The sequence below is a fragment of the Vitis vinifera genome, chromosome 9 (assembly GCF_030704535.1).
Source record: "Vitis vinifera cultivar Pinot Noir 40024 chromosome 9, ASM3070453v1".
Lineage (NCBI taxonomy): Eukaryota > Viridiplantae > Streptophyta > Magnoliopsida > Vitales > Vitaceae > Vitis > Vitis vinifera.
This window is the reverse complement of record NC_081813.1, coordinates 21353334-21371573: the sequence shown is the minus strand read 5'-3', so window position 1 is coordinate 21371573 and position 18240 is coordinate 21353334. Positions and strand designations below refer to the sequence as shown.

The 18240-nt window shown below is 36.4% G+C and overlaps 1 protein-coding gene across 3 annotated transcripts in view; it reads left to right on the top strand.

Moving 5' to 3' along the window:
* LOC100253521 (calcium-transporting ATPase 9, plasma membrane-type) overlaps positions 1-18240 on the top strand; it is a 71501-nt gene that overhangs the window by 48503 nt on the left and 4758 nt on the right. For all 3 annotated transcript variants that reach the window (XM_002275038.5, XM_010656859.3, XM_059739748.1), the window contains 7 exons: positions 83-178; positions 563-673; positions 1697-1864; positions 2621-2680; positions 10396-10560; positions 10722-10838; positions 12018-12116. In XM_002275038.5, the coding sequence (XP_002275074.2) occupies positions 83-178; positions 563-673; positions 1697-1864; positions 2621-2680; positions 10396-10560; positions 10722-10838; positions 12018-12116 (816 nt within the window). The remainder of the gene's footprint in view (positions 1-82; positions 179-562; positions 674-1696; positions 1865-2620; positions 2681-10395; positions 10561-10721; positions 10839-12017; positions 12117-18240) is intronic.

The following is an 18240-nucleotide window of genomic DNA, read 5'->3' as shown; positions in this document are numbered from 1 at the left end:
CCTACTACCTGAAACATATTATCTCCTTTTGGCATGCATATCTATGTCAAGTTGACTTTAGTCATCTATATCCTTATTGCAGTTGGGGATGAAGTTTGATGTAATAAGAGAAGAATCCTCAATTCTCCATGTTTTCCCTTTCAACTCAGAGAAAAAGAGAGGTGGTGTTGCAGTACAGGTAATTGATATGTTTCCATGGTCTTAATGCTATGACTTTGTTGACAGAAGTTCCAAAAACCTGTTGGACATAATTTTGTGTAAGTTGAAAACATAGGATTCAGTTATTAAGGCCTTACTGATGCTGCTTGAATTGCATTTTTGTATACATGGCTCAATAAAAGACTGGCCAAATAATAGATTGTCTCTATCTTATATACACTTTAAAATATTTGGATGATGTTCTTAACAATCATTTTCATCATCTTGCTCTTGTTTTCTAATTCTCTAGAGTTATATAATTTTTAATTTTCAGATTGTTGAAGGCCATTTAATTGTGGTGTGTTTAAAGATATTCTGATGAGATTCTGTTATGTCTCTCTCTCTCTTTTTTCTATTGTCGCAGGGTGACAATAAAGTTCATATACATTGGAAGGGAGCAGCTGAGATGGTACTAGGCTCCTGTACGGAATATCTTGACTCAAATGGTTGTTTGCAGCCCATGGGTGAAGATAAGGTACAAGTAAATGCCCTTTCATATGTAAAGAAAACATTTTTATGGGGACAACAAAACTTGATATTGTGCCACTTGTGATCGAAATTCACGTTTTTAAATTGAAAAAGTAGGAGTTTTTGAGTTATTGGTCCTTTAAATATTATGCATACCTAGTTTGAGGCTCCAAGTATCCATTTTTTCCATGATATTTGTGTGCCCAAAATCATTGACAATGAAAAATATCCAAATAAAATGCTGGGATAAAGAAACAAGATGATTATAATGTTTATTAAATGTAGTAGGTCAAAATGTTTTCAGAACATGCTAACACACCCATCTATCACTCTTTTACAGTGGGTTTCTTTGTCAAATATTTGATACTTCTATCTTTCTTTTAAACTGAGTTTCTTTGTCAAATATTTGATACTTATTCAATTGTGCTTATGCAATTGTAAAATAGAAGAATAATATTCACCGTCTTTCTCTTTTTTATGGAAAGTCTTAGTAGCAATTATTTATTCAATCAATCATCAACTCACATGATGTCTCATGATAATGGCATATAGTGCTGGATGAACTGATGTCCAATTCTTAATGAATTTTTTTGCTTATTTTTTCCTGTTCAAGTTTGGGGTCATATTTTATTACTTTTGTTGGCTGGAAAAAAAATTTAGTGGTATGGGTATTATATACTGTGATACAACAAAGTATCCATGCGGACATTTAAATTTTTTACTGAGTGTTTCTGACAAAAAACCCAATTGGACCCTGCTAATATTGGTATGCATTGGTATTAGATGATATCAATCATTGGTTGAATGACATTTTTTTTCATTGGAATTAAGAAAGTACACACACACACACATATATATATATATATATATGTAGGTAAATTTTTGTTCCCATTGGGACTTGAACCTAGGACCTCTCACAAGCCATCCCACAAGCACTCCTGGCCTCAAGGGCTGGAATTAAGAAAGTACACTGGAGCTCTTAAAAGTATTAACAACATTCTAGATAACGATTTCTTTTTAACTTGTGCAGGAGTTCTTCAGTGAAGCTATTAATCAAATGGCTGCAAGCAGCTTGCGCTGTGTTGCAATTGCATACAGAACATTTGACTTGGACAAAATGCCAATTGATGAGGAGCAACGAGACCAATGGGTTTTGCCTGAAAATGACCTTGTTTTGCTTTCTATTGTTGGTATAAAGGTAAACAATATGAAAACTGATATATTCTAATGCTGCTGTAGGCCATTTCTTGCTGTGTATGATAATTTAGCATTTGACTATAATAGTTGTTTCAAATTGCATTTTTGGATTTCATTTTTTATTTTTTTAATTTTTTATTTCTTTTTTTAAAAATTCCTCATTCTTTGAATGTTGTATCCCCTAACTACCATTTTCTCCAAAATTTTCACTCTTGTAGCTTCCAATGTCAAAATCATTTGCGTGTCTCATTGAATGATGCCTTTAATGTGCCACACGTTGACTGTTCATGTGTTGCAAGTTTCCAGAAGGATTGTGGGCGATTATATTATTACTTCCATCTATTGGGTCCTATTATTTGGAGAGTTGAGAAATTGATGTGTCTTGAACATGCTATTCATATCAACTGGGTAATTGAATGCAGGCAACAAGCAGTATTCTAATGCCAATGAAAGAGTGAATACTATGTTTTTCTTGTGAGCGCAGCTCTTGTATGCAAATGAATTATTCACTGCCTCTTTATCTGTACTTATATGCTTCATTCATTGCTTGCATACATTTGATTTGGAAACTTAATTTTTTATATGTGGCCTGGTGTGACATAAATGTAGTATGCATTACATATATGAATAGCTATTCTTAGTAGTGTTTTTCTATTTTCAATCATCAATATTATTCTTTTTCACAACATATTTTGTTTCTCCAAAATGGTGTTTATTGTCAACTTTCTCTAAAGCCAATATTTATCTCCATCTGTAGGATCCTTGTCGTTCAGGTGTCCAAAATGCTGTGAGAATTTGCACGAATGCTGGTGTTAAGGTAGTTTTATATCTTCTGGATAATAGTATATCAACTATATGACATGCTATCCTATGTGGGTGGTCATTACTGTTCAATTTACTCTCTATTCATCACAAAACAGCATGATGGTAAAAGAGGACAAATCTGTTTGGATATAGGGTCAACCACATCTAAGAGTATCCTTTAGGTCTTTTAGTTTCTTGCATCTGTTGTTTGCATGCTGAGAAACCCCTTAAAGTTCCACCTTGTTTCGGAACCACTTTCTGAGTCGATGTTCTGACTCAGATGATTGATGCAAAAAGGGTTGTGTTGTAGAGGATGTGAAGACCAATGCATTTAACTTGGAGCAAATTGTTTGGCTAACTGGCTCACTAATTCCTGCTTATCCATCTGAAGGATTAAAGCTATGTTGGAGACCCCTCTCTCTGTAAGGCCTTTGCTTTCAAAGGGACCTTTTCTGCTGCTAGACTAGGCTTGTTTTTAGGTTTGAGCTTTGGGCCATAGCAAGAAAAAGAAGACTGTTATTTTTCCCCTCATGAAAGTTCAGGGGAAAATTGGTAGTATTTCTATAGATACCTGTCAATACCTTTCTATTTTCTGCATCTCAAGCTATGCAAAGTAAAATGCTTTTTTGCATGGAAAAGTTTATATAAGTTTTCAGTTTCTCACCTGTTTCTCTGGTCCCATCTCAGGAAGATGCCAATAGCTAGGGGATTGAAGCACTAAATGCCTATAGATTGGGTAAACTAGAGTAATAGCAAAGGAAGAGTTGTGATTCACATTTAGGTTGCATTTAGTTTCGCAAAGTTTTCTAGTTTTTATTTTCTATTTTCACTTTCTGAAAATAATTTTTATTTCTTATTTTTTCTTTTCTTGAAAATGCGATTGATTAAGAAAAATGAAGACTCTTTTGGAAAATGAAATTTGAAAAATCTTGTTTGGTTTTGAGTTTTCACTAATGGAAAAAGTGGTGAAAAGAAATATAATTAGAATTTTATATAATACACGTGTCATGGTATGATATATGTTATTAAAAAGGATAACATATATATATATATATAGTCTTTTATGCATGTTTTATGTGACCTTATATTATACTTGTTCACTATTTTTTATTTGTTTACTATATTTTTTATTATAAAATGATTTAGTAAAATATTCTAATATATTTATAATTATTCAGATAAATTATTCTAATTTAAAATATAACTAATTACAATAATACATAGTCTAATAAATAGACAAAAAATTTATACTGTATTTTTAGGATAATATTTGATTTCAAATATATATGAGATAATGTTTTATTTATATTAATATTTTTCATATTCATAAATACCGATTTGATGTTCACTTTTTCTATTTTTTGAGCTTAGTTTTCCAGAAAATGAAAACGGAAAAATACTGTCTAAACCTGTTTTTGGCCTTGATTTCTGGATTCTTTGAACATGAAAATAGAAAACAATATAAACAAACAAAGCCTTATCTTTCAACATATAGTGGTTGAACACGTGATTAATTCAGTGGTATGGATGATGTAAAAGCAACATGAGAAGATTTTGCCTAATGTTTAGCCATTATAGTTTCAACTGATTCCGCTGCAGTACCTTGTAGTCATTCCCTTCATAGAGAATGTTAATATTAATCTGGTACCACATTACTCCCCATGGTGCTTGAGGTAAAGCAAAACACAATTCTACAAGACTAATGCCCCAAAGGAGGCTGACAGGCAGTACAAGCCTGTCCCTTGAGGATTGCCTTGTTTTGGAAGATGCGCCCTAAACTATGATCATGAATGTTGTTCATGGCTTTCTGTTTTTGGATATAAATCCCTAGTTTTTAAAAGTGGATTATGTAGATTTATAAAAAACAATAGTTTTCAGAATTCAAAAGTTTCTGCTGATTCCATGGTCCTTCCATAAAGCTTTGATGAAAACATCTCCCAACTAGTTTTGTCATTGAATTTAAGTTTTATTGATATGTTTTTTCATCCCTACATCCCCTGCAAGGTGAGAATCAACTTCTATTTGCTTTGTCCTCCCATGAAACCAGGTTGCTGGAAGACAGCTCTGGTTATTGGGAATACAATCTCATGAGAGTTAAGATAAAAGAACCATTTGAAAAAATATCTCACCCACAAAATCCCTCATGTTGTATGAGCAATAGCCTTGTACTCTTGCTCTATGCTAGATCTTGCTACAACACTTGCTTTCTTATTCTTCCAGATAACCAGATTATTTCCCATAGAGATTCACTGACTAAAAATAGATCTTCTATCTAGATCATGGATTTGATAGAATCAAAGTGCAAAATCTGTTCTAAAAGAACCATTTGCATATCTCAAGATACATCGAAATGTCCCCTAATGAGGTTGTTGAAGAATCTCTCAGAACTGATTAGTGACACCCTTATCAGGTCGAATCACTCTGGTATATGTCGATTTCCATACCAGTCTTGCATATCTTCCAGGGTTTCTCAACCGTTCATCATCGGCTTTGTCAAATTTAACATTAAGATCCTTATGATGTTGATTTATCTTCTAATATCCATATGCAATGTAGATGAGTCTTCAATCTCTCAATTGTCCCACCAAGATGATATCTAATGACATACATATGATGAGTCCCAACAACTTGTTTCATTCTATGCATTGTAGCCATTTCCTTATCCATAATACTTCTCCATTTAGTAGAATACAGGAGCAGCTAGAATTGGAATATGAGAATGGACCATATACCTCTTTATTTTATTTCATTTCATTTCATTTGCCCTCCCTATGATGTCAATCTCTAGTAAGTGATCTTGATGAAAGAATGATCCACTTTCAAAGAAAAAGACATACTCGCAAGGTAGTGATGTGACTGAGGATCCAAAAGATAAGGAGTTTACCCTTCTAGGGTTGACTAGGGCATGTTATGTTTGAAATTTATCTAAAAATGGGAGTTTAGGTTTAAAATGTACCAAAGATATATTCTTAATTTTAATGCTTAAATGATGATTTGATTGCTATTTGATATGTTTTTGTATAATACTTGTCTCATTTAGTTCAGTAGGATGTTTTTTTTTCTTTTTCTGTGTGCTATTTTGAAAAGTCTATTGATATATTATAAGTTAAAAAACACTGGCGCTTTCTTTTATCATTGATTGTAATATTTCTGCTCTAATGTATTATTGTCTTACTATTTGGTTCTACCAAAAAATAGTTCATGAGTACCATACACTACGGCAGAATCTAGTATTGCTTTACAAAGTTTAAAAATAGTTGTGTATAGTTTGTTTTGCTTTATATGGATTTAAGTAGAACTATAAACTATCATGCTCCTCCAAATTAAGGTACCATATAGCCTTAACTACCACTTTTTCTTTTCCACTTTCTTTTTTTCCTCCCTAATTTTTTCATGAGGCTTTTATTAATATTGTTTTTACTTGTAAGTGTCGCTCATTACTTGTATTTTTCATTGATGCATATACTCATTATATCTCATCATCAAACAAAGTGTATTTTTCGTCATAATAATATTTTTCTTAATCTAGTTTTCCACTGTACATTCATTGATATTATTATCTCACTTCCATTTACTTGGTCCGCTTCTCAATTTTCTGTCACTTTTGTTTGTGTTTGCTTCTTTTCTCTCTATTCTACACACATGGACTCACACATACATATTTCACATTTTAACTAGTACATCTTTTAGCCAATGTGGGACTGCTTCATATAGCTACTTTCCTATGTGCTTAAAACATGGTCTTGATGACATCTAAAAGGATGGATAGTTGTTGCTGTCATTTTTTTTTTTTTTTTAAGTTGCGTATTCTTTTGTGTCTTTCATTTTTTCATCCTTTCTTGGCTGCTCTGTGCTTTTTATTCAAGAGGCACAAATGGTAGCAATCTTCGGTCATATATTACCGTCCAAAAAGATTGAAGTTTTTTTTCTTCATCGAACTTCACTTCTTTGTTGCCTAAAGTTCACGACAAAGTAGTAGTATTTTGAACACATATTTTCTTAAAATAAAATATATAAATTATTAAAATTAAAAATTTTCAAAATCCAGAAAGTTGCGACTTTTTCTATGATTCTTTTCCTGTATATTTTCTTCTCATTGTTAAAAATTCAAACTATTATTATTTTCATTTATATACATTTTTTACTAGTATTCAACTAATAAAACTTGTGAATTTCATCTTTTTGAAAATAATATATTTCTTCTCACTCCATTGGGAAGTTCCAGAGTCAACAATCAATTTCATTCTATAGTTTTCCTTATTAATGTTTTGCTCTCTCTTAACCATCAATTTCATTTCTTTGAAATACTACAACATATTTTTTCTTATGCACTTGGGCAGCAACACCAATGATGGACCTCATGACTTTCTGGATAAATTTACAATTATTCATGTGGGTTTACATTATTTTTTAGGAGTGCATGATATATATTATGGACCCAAATCCTACAAAATTAAGCTTTTAGGATAATTGGTTGTTCAATAGTATTCAATAAATGGCATAAGATTTGCTAACTTGTGTCAGTAACTAAAGACAGGGCAGTTTCGCTCCTTTTCTCTTTTTAATTAATTGCCCATCAGTTTATTTTCTTCATTATTCATTGTTATTCACCAATTAGATTATTTTATTTTATTTCTATTGGGTGATGTTACTTTATTAATTGTTAGGATTTTACACCCTTTAAGGAAGGAAGGAGGGAGGGAGAGAATTAAAGCTAGGGCTTTGGTATGGGATCGTGTGCCCTCTAGGTGCTTAAGGGAGAGAAAGATCCTTAGCCCTAGGGTGAGGGGTGTGTTTATTTCCCAGTCCCATAAAATGTAGTGAAAACCTAGAAGAAGAAATGACCCAAAAGAAAAATAAGTGATGACACAGGCTATACTTGACTTTTTTCTAACCATTAGCATGAAACTTGCCTGATGCCTATCTTACAAGTGTTCTCAAGATTCCCTCTTATTAACGTAAGTGTTTTAAGGTAGAGAAAGATCCTTAGCCCTAGTGTGAGGGGTTTGTTTTTTTCCATGACTCCGATGAGATTTAGTGCAACCCACAAAAAGGAGGAAAAAAACCCAGAAAGAAAAGGCAGATGATGCCGGAAACCATACTTGACTTGGTTATAACACTGTAAATAGGTAAGGATAGGGTCCTTACCATTCTCATGACTGCCTGGTGCTTGTGTTGCTTGCTTTCTCAAGTTTCCATTTCAATATCCCAATGTAAACTTGAATTTAGATAGTTAAGTTTGATTCAATCAGAACGCGTTCGTCTCGGGTAGGCAGATTTTGGATGCGTCCCTAATCGCAAATGAGGTGATTGACTCGTGGAAAAAAGAGGGAAAGAAGGGCCTGATCTGTAAGCTAGACATTGAAAAGGCGTATGACAGCGTCAATTGGCAATTTTTGATGAGGGTGATGGAGAAAATGGGCATTGGGACTAAATGGAGGGAGTGGATATGGAGCTGTATTTCGACTGCCAAGTTCTCAGTTTTAGTAAATGGGGAGCCAGCCGGGTTTTTCCCTAGCTCTAAGGGGCTTCGGCAAGGCGACCCTCTATCCCCATATTTGTTTATCATGGGAATGGAGGTGTTGAGTGCGCTTCTTCGGAGGGCTGTGGAAGGGGGCTGCATCACGGGATGTAGGATGCAGAGGGGTAGGGGGCAGGCTGTTAGTATCTCTCATCTCCTTTTTGCGGACGATGCAATAGTTTTCTGTGAAGCTAAGAAAGAAGATATGACGTTTTTGAGTTGGACTTTATGTTGGTTTGAAGCCGCTTCTGGGCTTAGGATTAATTTGGCTAAGAGCGAAATTATTCCAGTGGGGGAGGTGGATGAGATCCTTGAGATGGCTGTGGAGCTGGGCTGCAAGGTGGGTCAGCTGCCTTCAACCTACCTGGGGCTGCCCCTGGGCGCGCCTAACAAAGCGGGTTATGTGTGGGATGGGGTGGAAGAACGGATGAGGTGGAAACTAGCCCTATGGAAGCGGCAATACTTGTCTAAGGGTGGTAGAATCACCCTCATAAAGAGCACATTGGCTAGCATGCCTTTATACCAGCTGTCCCTTTTCCGTATGCCTAAGGGAGTGGCGAGAAGACTTGAAAAACTGCAAAGAGACTTCTTGTGGGGAGGGGGAAGCACGGAAAGAAAAGCTTACCTAGTCAGTTGGGAGAAGGTGTGTGTGAGCAAAGAGAAGGGGGGGCTTGGGTTGAGGAAAATAGTCCAGTTGAACAAAGCCCTTCTTGGAAAATGGGTCTAGAGATTTGCTCGTGCTAAGGATGAAATGTGGAAACGTGTTCTTGTAGCAAAATACGGGCAAGAGGATTTTGGGTGGAGAACTAAAAAAGCAAATGGGGCATTTGGGGTGGGGCTTTGGAAGGAGATTATGAAAGAAGCAGATTGGTGTTGGAATAATATGACTTTTAAGGTGGGAAAAGGCACCAAAATCAGGTTTTGGAAGGACACTTGGTGCGGGGATGTGGAGCTGGCCCGGAGATTCCCTCAACTCTTCAATGTGGCTGCCCAAAAAAGTGCCACTGTGGGGGACTTATGGGACCAGAATGCTGGCCAAGGTGATTGGAACCTAAGGTTTTTTAGAAGTTTCAATGATTGGGAGCTGGCCTTGGTGGACGAATTGTTGCAAATCCTAAGGAATCAAAGAATTAATTTGGAGGAGGATTTGGCCGTGTGGAAGGGGGGAAAAAATGGGAAGTTTGGTGTCAAGGATGCGTATGGACTGTTGACCAGCCATAGTACATCTCTGTTTCCCAAAAAGGGCATTTGGGTGGAGAATGTGCCTTCCAAGTTAGCGTTTTTTGCATGGGAAGCTACTTGGGGGAGGATCCTTACTATTGATAGGCTTCAAAAGAGAGGATGGCAAATCCCTAACCGGTGTTACTTATGTGGTAGTGATGAGGAAAATGTTAGTCATCTTCTTATACATTGTACAGTGGCTAGTGTGCTGTGGGGGATGGCTCTTAGTATGTTTGGAGCCCAGTGGGTCTTTCCAGAGACTGTAAAGGAGGTAATTATCAGCTGGAAGGGTCCGTTTGTGGGCAAAAAGAGGAAGAGAATCTGGAGATCCATACCGTTGTTTATTTTTTGGACGGTGTGGAAGGAAAGGAATAGATTAGCATTTAGGGGGGGGGGGGGGGGGAGCTAGCTATACAGAAAATTAAGTATTCTTTTGTCTGTAATATGTGGGGGTGGGCAAAATTGTATAATGGTGCGGAGTCCCGGTCCCTTATAGGTTTCCTGGAGTGGATAGCCTCCAGTTGAGGGCTGGTGGGTTTTTGTTGTTTTTGTTCCTTTGTTGTTTGGCCTTTGTCGCCTCGTATACTCCCTGTATGCTTTGCGGCGTTTGCCTTTGCTAATATATTGATGTTTACTTATCGAAAAAAAAAAGTTTGATTCAATCAAATAATGCCATTTAGAGGCCCTATGCAATTGTGTCCTGGGAATATGAATTTTAGTATGGCTCATTGGATTTATTTATGAATGAAATTAACTACAGCTAAGCATAATCTACATCCTAAGGAACTCCTAAGATATATTTCCATGAATGATGTGAGGAATAAAATTGCTACTAGTAATCAATATGATGTCTGTTTTTAACATTTTCCATTAGTCTAATGTGAAGCTAGTGTGGAAGTGATGGAAAACGTATTCGAAATATGTAATTCCATAATATAGTAATTTGTGATTGAATTGTTGAAAATCATGTGTTTGTGATCAAATAGGTACGCATGATCACTGGAGATAATCTTCAAACAGCCAAGGCAATAGCTTTAGAGTGTGGGATACTTCCTTCTGAAGCAGATGCTACTGAACCTAATATCATAGAAGGAAGAGCATTCCGTGTATTATCTGAGAGAGAAAGAGAACAAGTTGCCAAGAAAATATTGGTATGGTCTCAACAGCCAGAGATTTCTATCATATGCTTGAGCTATGGATAAGAATGAAGCATAAAGTGTGTTGACTCCATAAAAATATATTTTTGCATAAGATAGATGTTTTGATGGGCCTAAATATGACTCAACAATTAATTCATGTGTATTGTGTATAGGTGATGGGAAGATCTTCTCCTAATGATAAACTTCTCCTTGTGCAAGCGCTACGCAAGGCTGGTGAGGTTGTTGCCGTAACAGGAGATGGCACTAATGATGCTCCTGCACTTCATGAGGTTTGACCTTCTATAGGTCTTGTTTTGTTTTGTTGTGTTGTTTGGCCTTTCTGTTTTTCTTCCTCTTTCTTTCTTTCTTATTCAAGTGAGAAATCTGGTAGAACCCTGCAAGTCTGAAATAAGTGCTTTACGGTTTATTTTGTTTGCTTGTTCTGGGACTATTGTTGATGCATTTTGTGGAGATTTTCCATAGACTATTACATGCAGAGACAGATATGAGGTGTTAGACATGGCCACTTTACAAAAACACAATTTATTGTGCATTTGTCTGCATTTCATGGAATAAGTACATATTTATGCATGAAGTAAATGGAGGGACCATGTTGTATTGATTATATATATAGATATGGTCAATAACGAACATTTTATTACCATGGATTAAGTAAATACAAAGAAGGATTAAAAATCCTTTTTCCAATAACAACCATTACATAACTTTGATCAAAAGTGAGAAAAGACTATTTAGATATTGATGGAAATGCACATGTAAAAATGGTTACAAAAATAAACACAAAATCTTAGATGGGTAGAAAATCCCTTACAAAAGAAATAAATTGATTGGCTACTTGTTTCGCAACATATTCACCACATGGTTAGCTACTTAGGGGATTGGGTAGAATGAACACCCAACTCTAGAGTAACATAAATAATTTGGCACAATTATTGATCAAACTTCTACGAGCTTATCTCTTTCTTATTTACCTAATATAGGACTAGTGCAAAATCCCCCTTTACTAGAAGGTTGGATGTTTACCTCAACTTTAACAAGTTTTTGGGATGTATTTTGTGTGCAAACATGTTTCAGACTTGAAATGTATATTTTTTCTGTAAGTGTTGGACACACTAATTGTTGATAGGTAGATCATATATGTGTGACATTATCCTAGTCTATGGCAAAACTCAGAGAGGAATATACTTAGTAACTATTTATAGTTGCATTTATTTCTAAATGTCTTCTCATCATAGTCCATGAAACTTGGAGACTCCATGGTCCTTGGTAACCACTTATGGTTGCATTGCAGTGACTAAATAGGGAAGCCATATGCTTGTTTAGTGTTGGGGCCTCTTGGTGGGATAGGTTATGGCTGTAGAGTTTGGATGTTGTTTTTCCATCTTCAGCAGGTTCATAATGTTGTTTCTTTGTAATGATTGATCAGGTTGTATCATTTTCTATTGTAGGCAGATATAGGTCTCTCTATGGGCATTCAAGGAACTGAAGTTGCAAAAGAAAGCTCAGACATCATTATCTTGGATGATAACTTTGCCTCAGTTGTAAAGGTTAGTGTAAGCAAACCATTTATGTGAGTAAATTGTCTTGGGAATTTGTAGTTATGATTCTACCTTGTTATATTTAAAACAAAAATACTGTCAATCCTTTGCATGTCTTAACAGAATTATTTTGGTGGCTTAACTTCTACCATATGTGCTTTGTTAGAGTATACTCTTATGGTTTTAAAGAGCTTTATGCAATAAGGGTAGCCTTTAAGTGACTCAAAAATGGAAATGTGTGGCATAAAGCACAGCCTTGAGGGCTCATGCTTAAGGTGTGAGGAGCTCATAAAGGTGTTCCTTCTTTTCTATAGGCTTCCTTATGCTTAATTTGAGGTTTATATGCTACCAAAGATGTGGTCTTATCCCCATATAGAAGTCCTGAAGTTTATTTTGGCTAGCATTTTGCTTATAATCAGAGTTCATTTTCCTTGGCTATATGGTTTATCCATGGAAAATAGTAAATGATCTTATCAATATACAAATGTTATGACTACAAAGGAATTTCAGGTGCATTTAAAATTGCATTTAAGCTTTTAGTCCCTCGTCATCGATGGGTCTTGACATATACAATGGAGTGTAGTTTATTCGATGAATTTCTACCTCTCTTCAATCCCTAAGTTGTTTGGATTTTTCAAAACTCCATGGGATTGCAGAAGAATTGCTATTTCTCTTGGTTTTACTTTTGTCCTAATTGAATAAACATGATCAAATGGTTTGAATTTCCCGGTATAGAGAACTAGAAAGTTAAAGGAAAAATCTGAATATCAGTTGATTGGAACAGTTATATAGGTTGACTTTTGGTTTTAGGCCATGCCCTTGTTTGTATATGGTGAACAAACATGTCCCAAGATGCTGCTTCTAGTTGAATATCTCATATGCTATTTTTTATTTTTTATTTTTAGTGTTTGTTTGGATACTGAAGAAACTGAGAATGATTTTAAAATTCATTCAAAACTATATTTTTTACATAAACGTATCCCTATTTAACAAATACACAGAGAACAATTAAAAAGGAAAAAAATACAAATATGGAAGAACGCAAATTATCCACAATTGGGGCCTCAATCTTTCCCTATTATCCTACCAATCATCATTCAAAATTATAACAGATTTCCACACTCCCCCTCAAGTTGGATCATAGATATTAATCATGTCCAACTTGCCAATAAAGTCTTCAAAGCTTGATTTCTGTAACCCCTTGGTGAAAATATCGGCCAATTGTTCCCTTGTAGGGATATAAGTCATGCAAATAATCCCTTTCTCAATTTTTTCCTTTATAAAGTGTCTGTCCACTTCTATATGTTTGGTTTTGTCGTGCTGAACAGGATTATAAGAAATACTAATGGCAGTTTTGTTGTCACAATAGAGTTTAATGGGGAGCTCTATTGTAATGCGTAGTTCTTCCAACAGTTTCTGCAACCATAGTCTTTCACACATACCTTGTGCAACTGCTCTGAATTCAGCTTCGACACTGCTTTTGGCTACTCTGCTTCTTACTTCTCCATGTTACTAAATTCCCCCAGACATAGGTACAATAACCTGTAGTAGACCTTCTGTCATCTGCTGATCACGCCCAATCTATGTCTGTATAGATCTCTACTTTCTTACTATCACTCTTCTTAAAGAATAGTCCTCTCCCTGGAGAACCCTTTAGGTATCTTAGGATCTTATACACTGCTTCCAGATGACTTTCCTTTGGTGAGTACATGTACTGGCTAACCACGCTTACAGCGAAAACAATGTCAGGTCTAGTGTGAGAAAGGTAGATCAGTCTACCTACTAGTCGCTGATATTTCTCTCTATCCACGGGCTTTTTGTCACTTTCCATTCTGTTTCTTGCCTTAATAGGGGTATCACTTGGCTTGCATCCCAGCATGTCAGTCTCAGTCAACAAGTTAAGTACATACTTTCTTTGGGAAATACTAATTCCCTTCCTTGATCTGGCGACCTCCATTCCTAGGAAATACTGCATTTGACCCAAATCTTTCACCTCAAATTCTGTGGCTAAGACCTTCTTCAACCTTTCCACTTCTCTTGTGTCATCTCCAGTGAGAATGATGTCATCGACATACACGATTAGAATAGTCATCTTTCCATCATTGGACTATTTGAAGAAGATCCGATTGTCCCTGTTGGTATTCTTGGTTCTTAATTGCCTTTGCAAATCTATCAAACCATGCTCTGGGTGATTGTTTGAGACCATAAAGAGTTTTCTTCAATTTGCATACCCTGGTTTCTTCTTCTTCCTTACAGAACCCTGGTGGTAACATCATAAACACTTCTTCTTCTAGTTCACCATTCAGAAAGGCATTCTTGATATCAAACTGATGGAGTGGCCTGTCGAGGTTTGCTGCCAAGGATAAAAGAACTCGTATAGTGTTCAGCTTTGCTACTGGTGCAAATGTTTCGGTATAGTTGATGCCATAGGTCTGAGTGAACCCCTTTGTAACTAGGCGGGCTTTGTATCGTTCTACTGTGTCATCTGCCTTATATTTCAATGTGAATATCCATTTACAGCCCACTGGTTTCTTCCCCCTTGGCAAATTCATCACTTCCCAAGTCTCATTTTTTTTCCAATGCCCTTATTTCTTCCATCACAGCCTCTTTCCATTCTGGAATTTCGAAGGCTTCTTGAATGTTTTTAGGAATCTGGATTCTGTCAAGGTTAGTTGTAAAAGCACGACACTTTGCAAAAAGAGAATTATAAGACATAAATTTTGAGATAGGATGGAGAGTACATGAACGAGGTTGTTTCTTAAGAGCAATGAGTAAGTCATCTGTTACTTGATCAGAATTGGAGCCATACTCTCGAGGGGTTGGAACTATCACCGGTTCTGACTCTTTTAGTGCTTTGGAGATGAGTGTCTCATTGAACTTCGATTTTGGCCTCCTTGAGTAAACAAGTGTTTCCCTATTTGTCTGTAATTCCGTATCTCCCCCTAAGTTTAAGTGTCCTTTTGTATTAGGCGAAAGGGTAGATATAAGGTATGAAGTGGATTCAAACATTGCAACATCAAGATAGTCAAAGGTTAAGGAAGGTCTAGTTTCACTCATGGACTCCCCCTGAAGCGAGTAGTAGGGAGTATGCTAAAAAAATGTGACATCTAGGCTAACATATAGCTTCTGTGAAATTGGGTCATAGCATTTGTAGCCTTTTTGTGTGGAAGAGTAGCCAAGAAAGACACATTTAAGCGCTCTGGGATCAAATTTGTTTCGCTTAGGTCCGTGAGTGTGGACAAACACAGTGGACCCAAAGACACGAAGTGGAAGATGTGAATCAAGTCTCAAATAAGGAAAAAACTCTTGGAATTTCTTGAGGGGTGTGACAAAGGATAGGACCCGACTAGGCATTCGGTTAATAAGATATGTGGTTGTCAAAATGGAGTCACCCCAAAATTGTGAGGGCATGTGAGATGTAAATAGCAAAACACGAGCAACTTCAAGAATATGTCTATTTTTCCGTTCTGCAACCCCATTTTGTTGAGGGGTGTCAACACAAGAACTTTGATGTATAATACCATTTTCTTATAGGTAAGTGCTCAAGGAGTGATTGAAATACTCAGTACCATTATTAGTACGAAGAATTTGAATTTTGGTGTGAAACTGTGTTTGTATCATAGAGTGAAAGTTCATGAAGACGGATCGAACCTCAGTTTTATCAGTCAACAAATATACCCAACACATGGGAGTATGATCATCAATAAAAGTAATAAACCATTTTTTATGGGTCCTATTAAGGGTATGTGAGGGACCTCATAGATCACTGTGAATCAAAGTAAATGGTATGGATGGTTTATACTTAGATTTAGGAAAAGACGCTCAATGATGTTTGGCAAGTTCACACACTTCATACTGAAAATCCAATAAAGTTTTATTTGAACATAGTGAGGGAAATAAATGTTTTAAGTACTGAAAACTAAGATGACCCATCCTTTTGTGCCATAACAAAAGTTCACTGTCCTTAGGATAAGATGTAGAATTACAAACAATAGAACTCTGTCTAAGCACATTGGTTTTGTCGAAGTAATATAGACTCTCACGATCCTTAGCACTGCCAATCGTCTTCCCTGATGATAGGTCCTGAAAAACACAGTGAGATGGTAGGAATTTAGCTGAGCAATTAGACCTTTTGGTTAATTGGCTAATAGACAGCAAATTGCAAGACAAATTAGGTACATGTAGGATAGGGTTGAGAGTAATCGACTCAGAAATACGAATACTCCCTTTGCCAACAACTGGTGATAAAGTACCATCTGCAATTTTTACTTTTAAATTACTAGCACATGGAGAATATGTAAAAAATAAATGATGAGCATCAGTCATATGATCAAATGCACCAGAGTCAATAATCCAGGGAGTAGTCTGAGACATGGTGCCAAGTACTATCAAAGAGGTACCTTTTTTTGCCAAAGAACCAGAGGATAAAGTGGTAGAAGACTGACTAGAGGCTTGGAAATTAGAAAAATGCTCATATAATTTCGCAAGCTAGTCGGAATTAAACCCCACACTAGAAGTTGACTGACAAATTTTTATGGGAGTTTTGTCTGCCTGGGTTTCGATGGAGGCTTGATGACTGTGGGCTTTATTGGGCTGTCTGGGCTTCCAATATGCGGGCTTACCATGTAAGGCCCAACAAGTGTCTTTAGTGTGGCCCAACTTCTTACAATGCTCACAATAAGTCCTCTTGGAATGTCTTGGGCTTGGCCCACTAGATCCAACAGCATGAGGCCCAGGTCCAACAACAGCATGAGGCCCATGAGGCCCATGAGGCCCACGAGATAAAAGGGCTGAGCCCTCAGGCCCAAATGAGAGATCCAGCATCACTCTCCTTCTATTTTCCTCTCGCCGCACCTCGAAGAAGACTTCTCGGACGGAGGGCAACGACCGACGACTGAGAACCCTACTCCTGACGTCATCAAGCTCGCGGTTCAGCCCTGCTAGGATCTCGAAGACCCTCTCGTTCTCCATCTTCTTCTTGGAGCGCACACTGTCCCCTGTGCACTCCCCACTCCTCTTCGCAGTTGAGATCAAGATCTTGCCACAGACCCAGCATCTCGGTGTAGTATTCCGTGACTTCCCGATCTCCTTGCTTCATTTTCCAAAGTCACGTCTTGATTTCAAAGATTTGGGAAGCATTCTCAGCATTGGAATACGTTTCCCTTATTGCATCCCATACGTCCTTTGTCGTCGGGAGGAACATGTAAGTCTTTCCAATGGCTGGTTTCATGGAGTTAATCAAGCATGAGGTGATAAAGGAGTTTTCGGACTGCCATTTCTGGATGCTACTACATCGGTCAGAGGTGGTCACCGAGTCTCGTCGGTAAGGAACCCTAATTTTCCTTTCCTGTCAATAACGAACTTGATTGCTGGAGCCCACTCTCTGTAATTCTTACCATTCATTTTTTCAACGGTAAGGTTGAGTGGGGAGTTGTCGAATGCACCGACGGGGCCCATCGAAGAGTGTATCTCCGACACTCTTTCATGGTTGTTCCCTCTTTGGGCATCCATGGACAAATTAGGGTTTTAGAGCAAACGAGGCTCTGAAACCATGAAGAAACTGAGAATGATTTTAAAATTCATTCAAAACTATATTTTTTACATAAACGTATCCCTATTTAACAAATACACAGAGAACAATTAAAAAGGAAAAAAATACAAATATGGAAGAACACAAATTATCCACAATTGGGGCCTCAATCTTTCCCTATCATCCTACCAATCATCATTCAAAATTATAACGGATTTCCACAGATACACTTCTGTTTTTTTCTTTTTTAAATAGAAGTTCTATATAAAAGTAGAACATTTTCTACAAAAGATACAGTTTTACCTTATATCTTTAAAAACCACTTTCAGAATTTTTAAAAATAATAAGAATTTTTTGATATCTCAATTTTTTTAAAGAGTTTTTAAAACCATAATTTGTGAATGTAAAGCCTCTTAAAGTTCTTATATCTTATATAAAAGTTACTACTATTTTCTGATTTTAAAAAATAGAAAATAGAAGTGTATCCAAATGGACACTTAATTTTTTAATTTTATTTATTTATTTTTTTTGCCATGTATGCATTTATGAAGAGGCTTATTTGAAAATTCCCAGTAATTCATATTTATACCTGGTGTATATGAC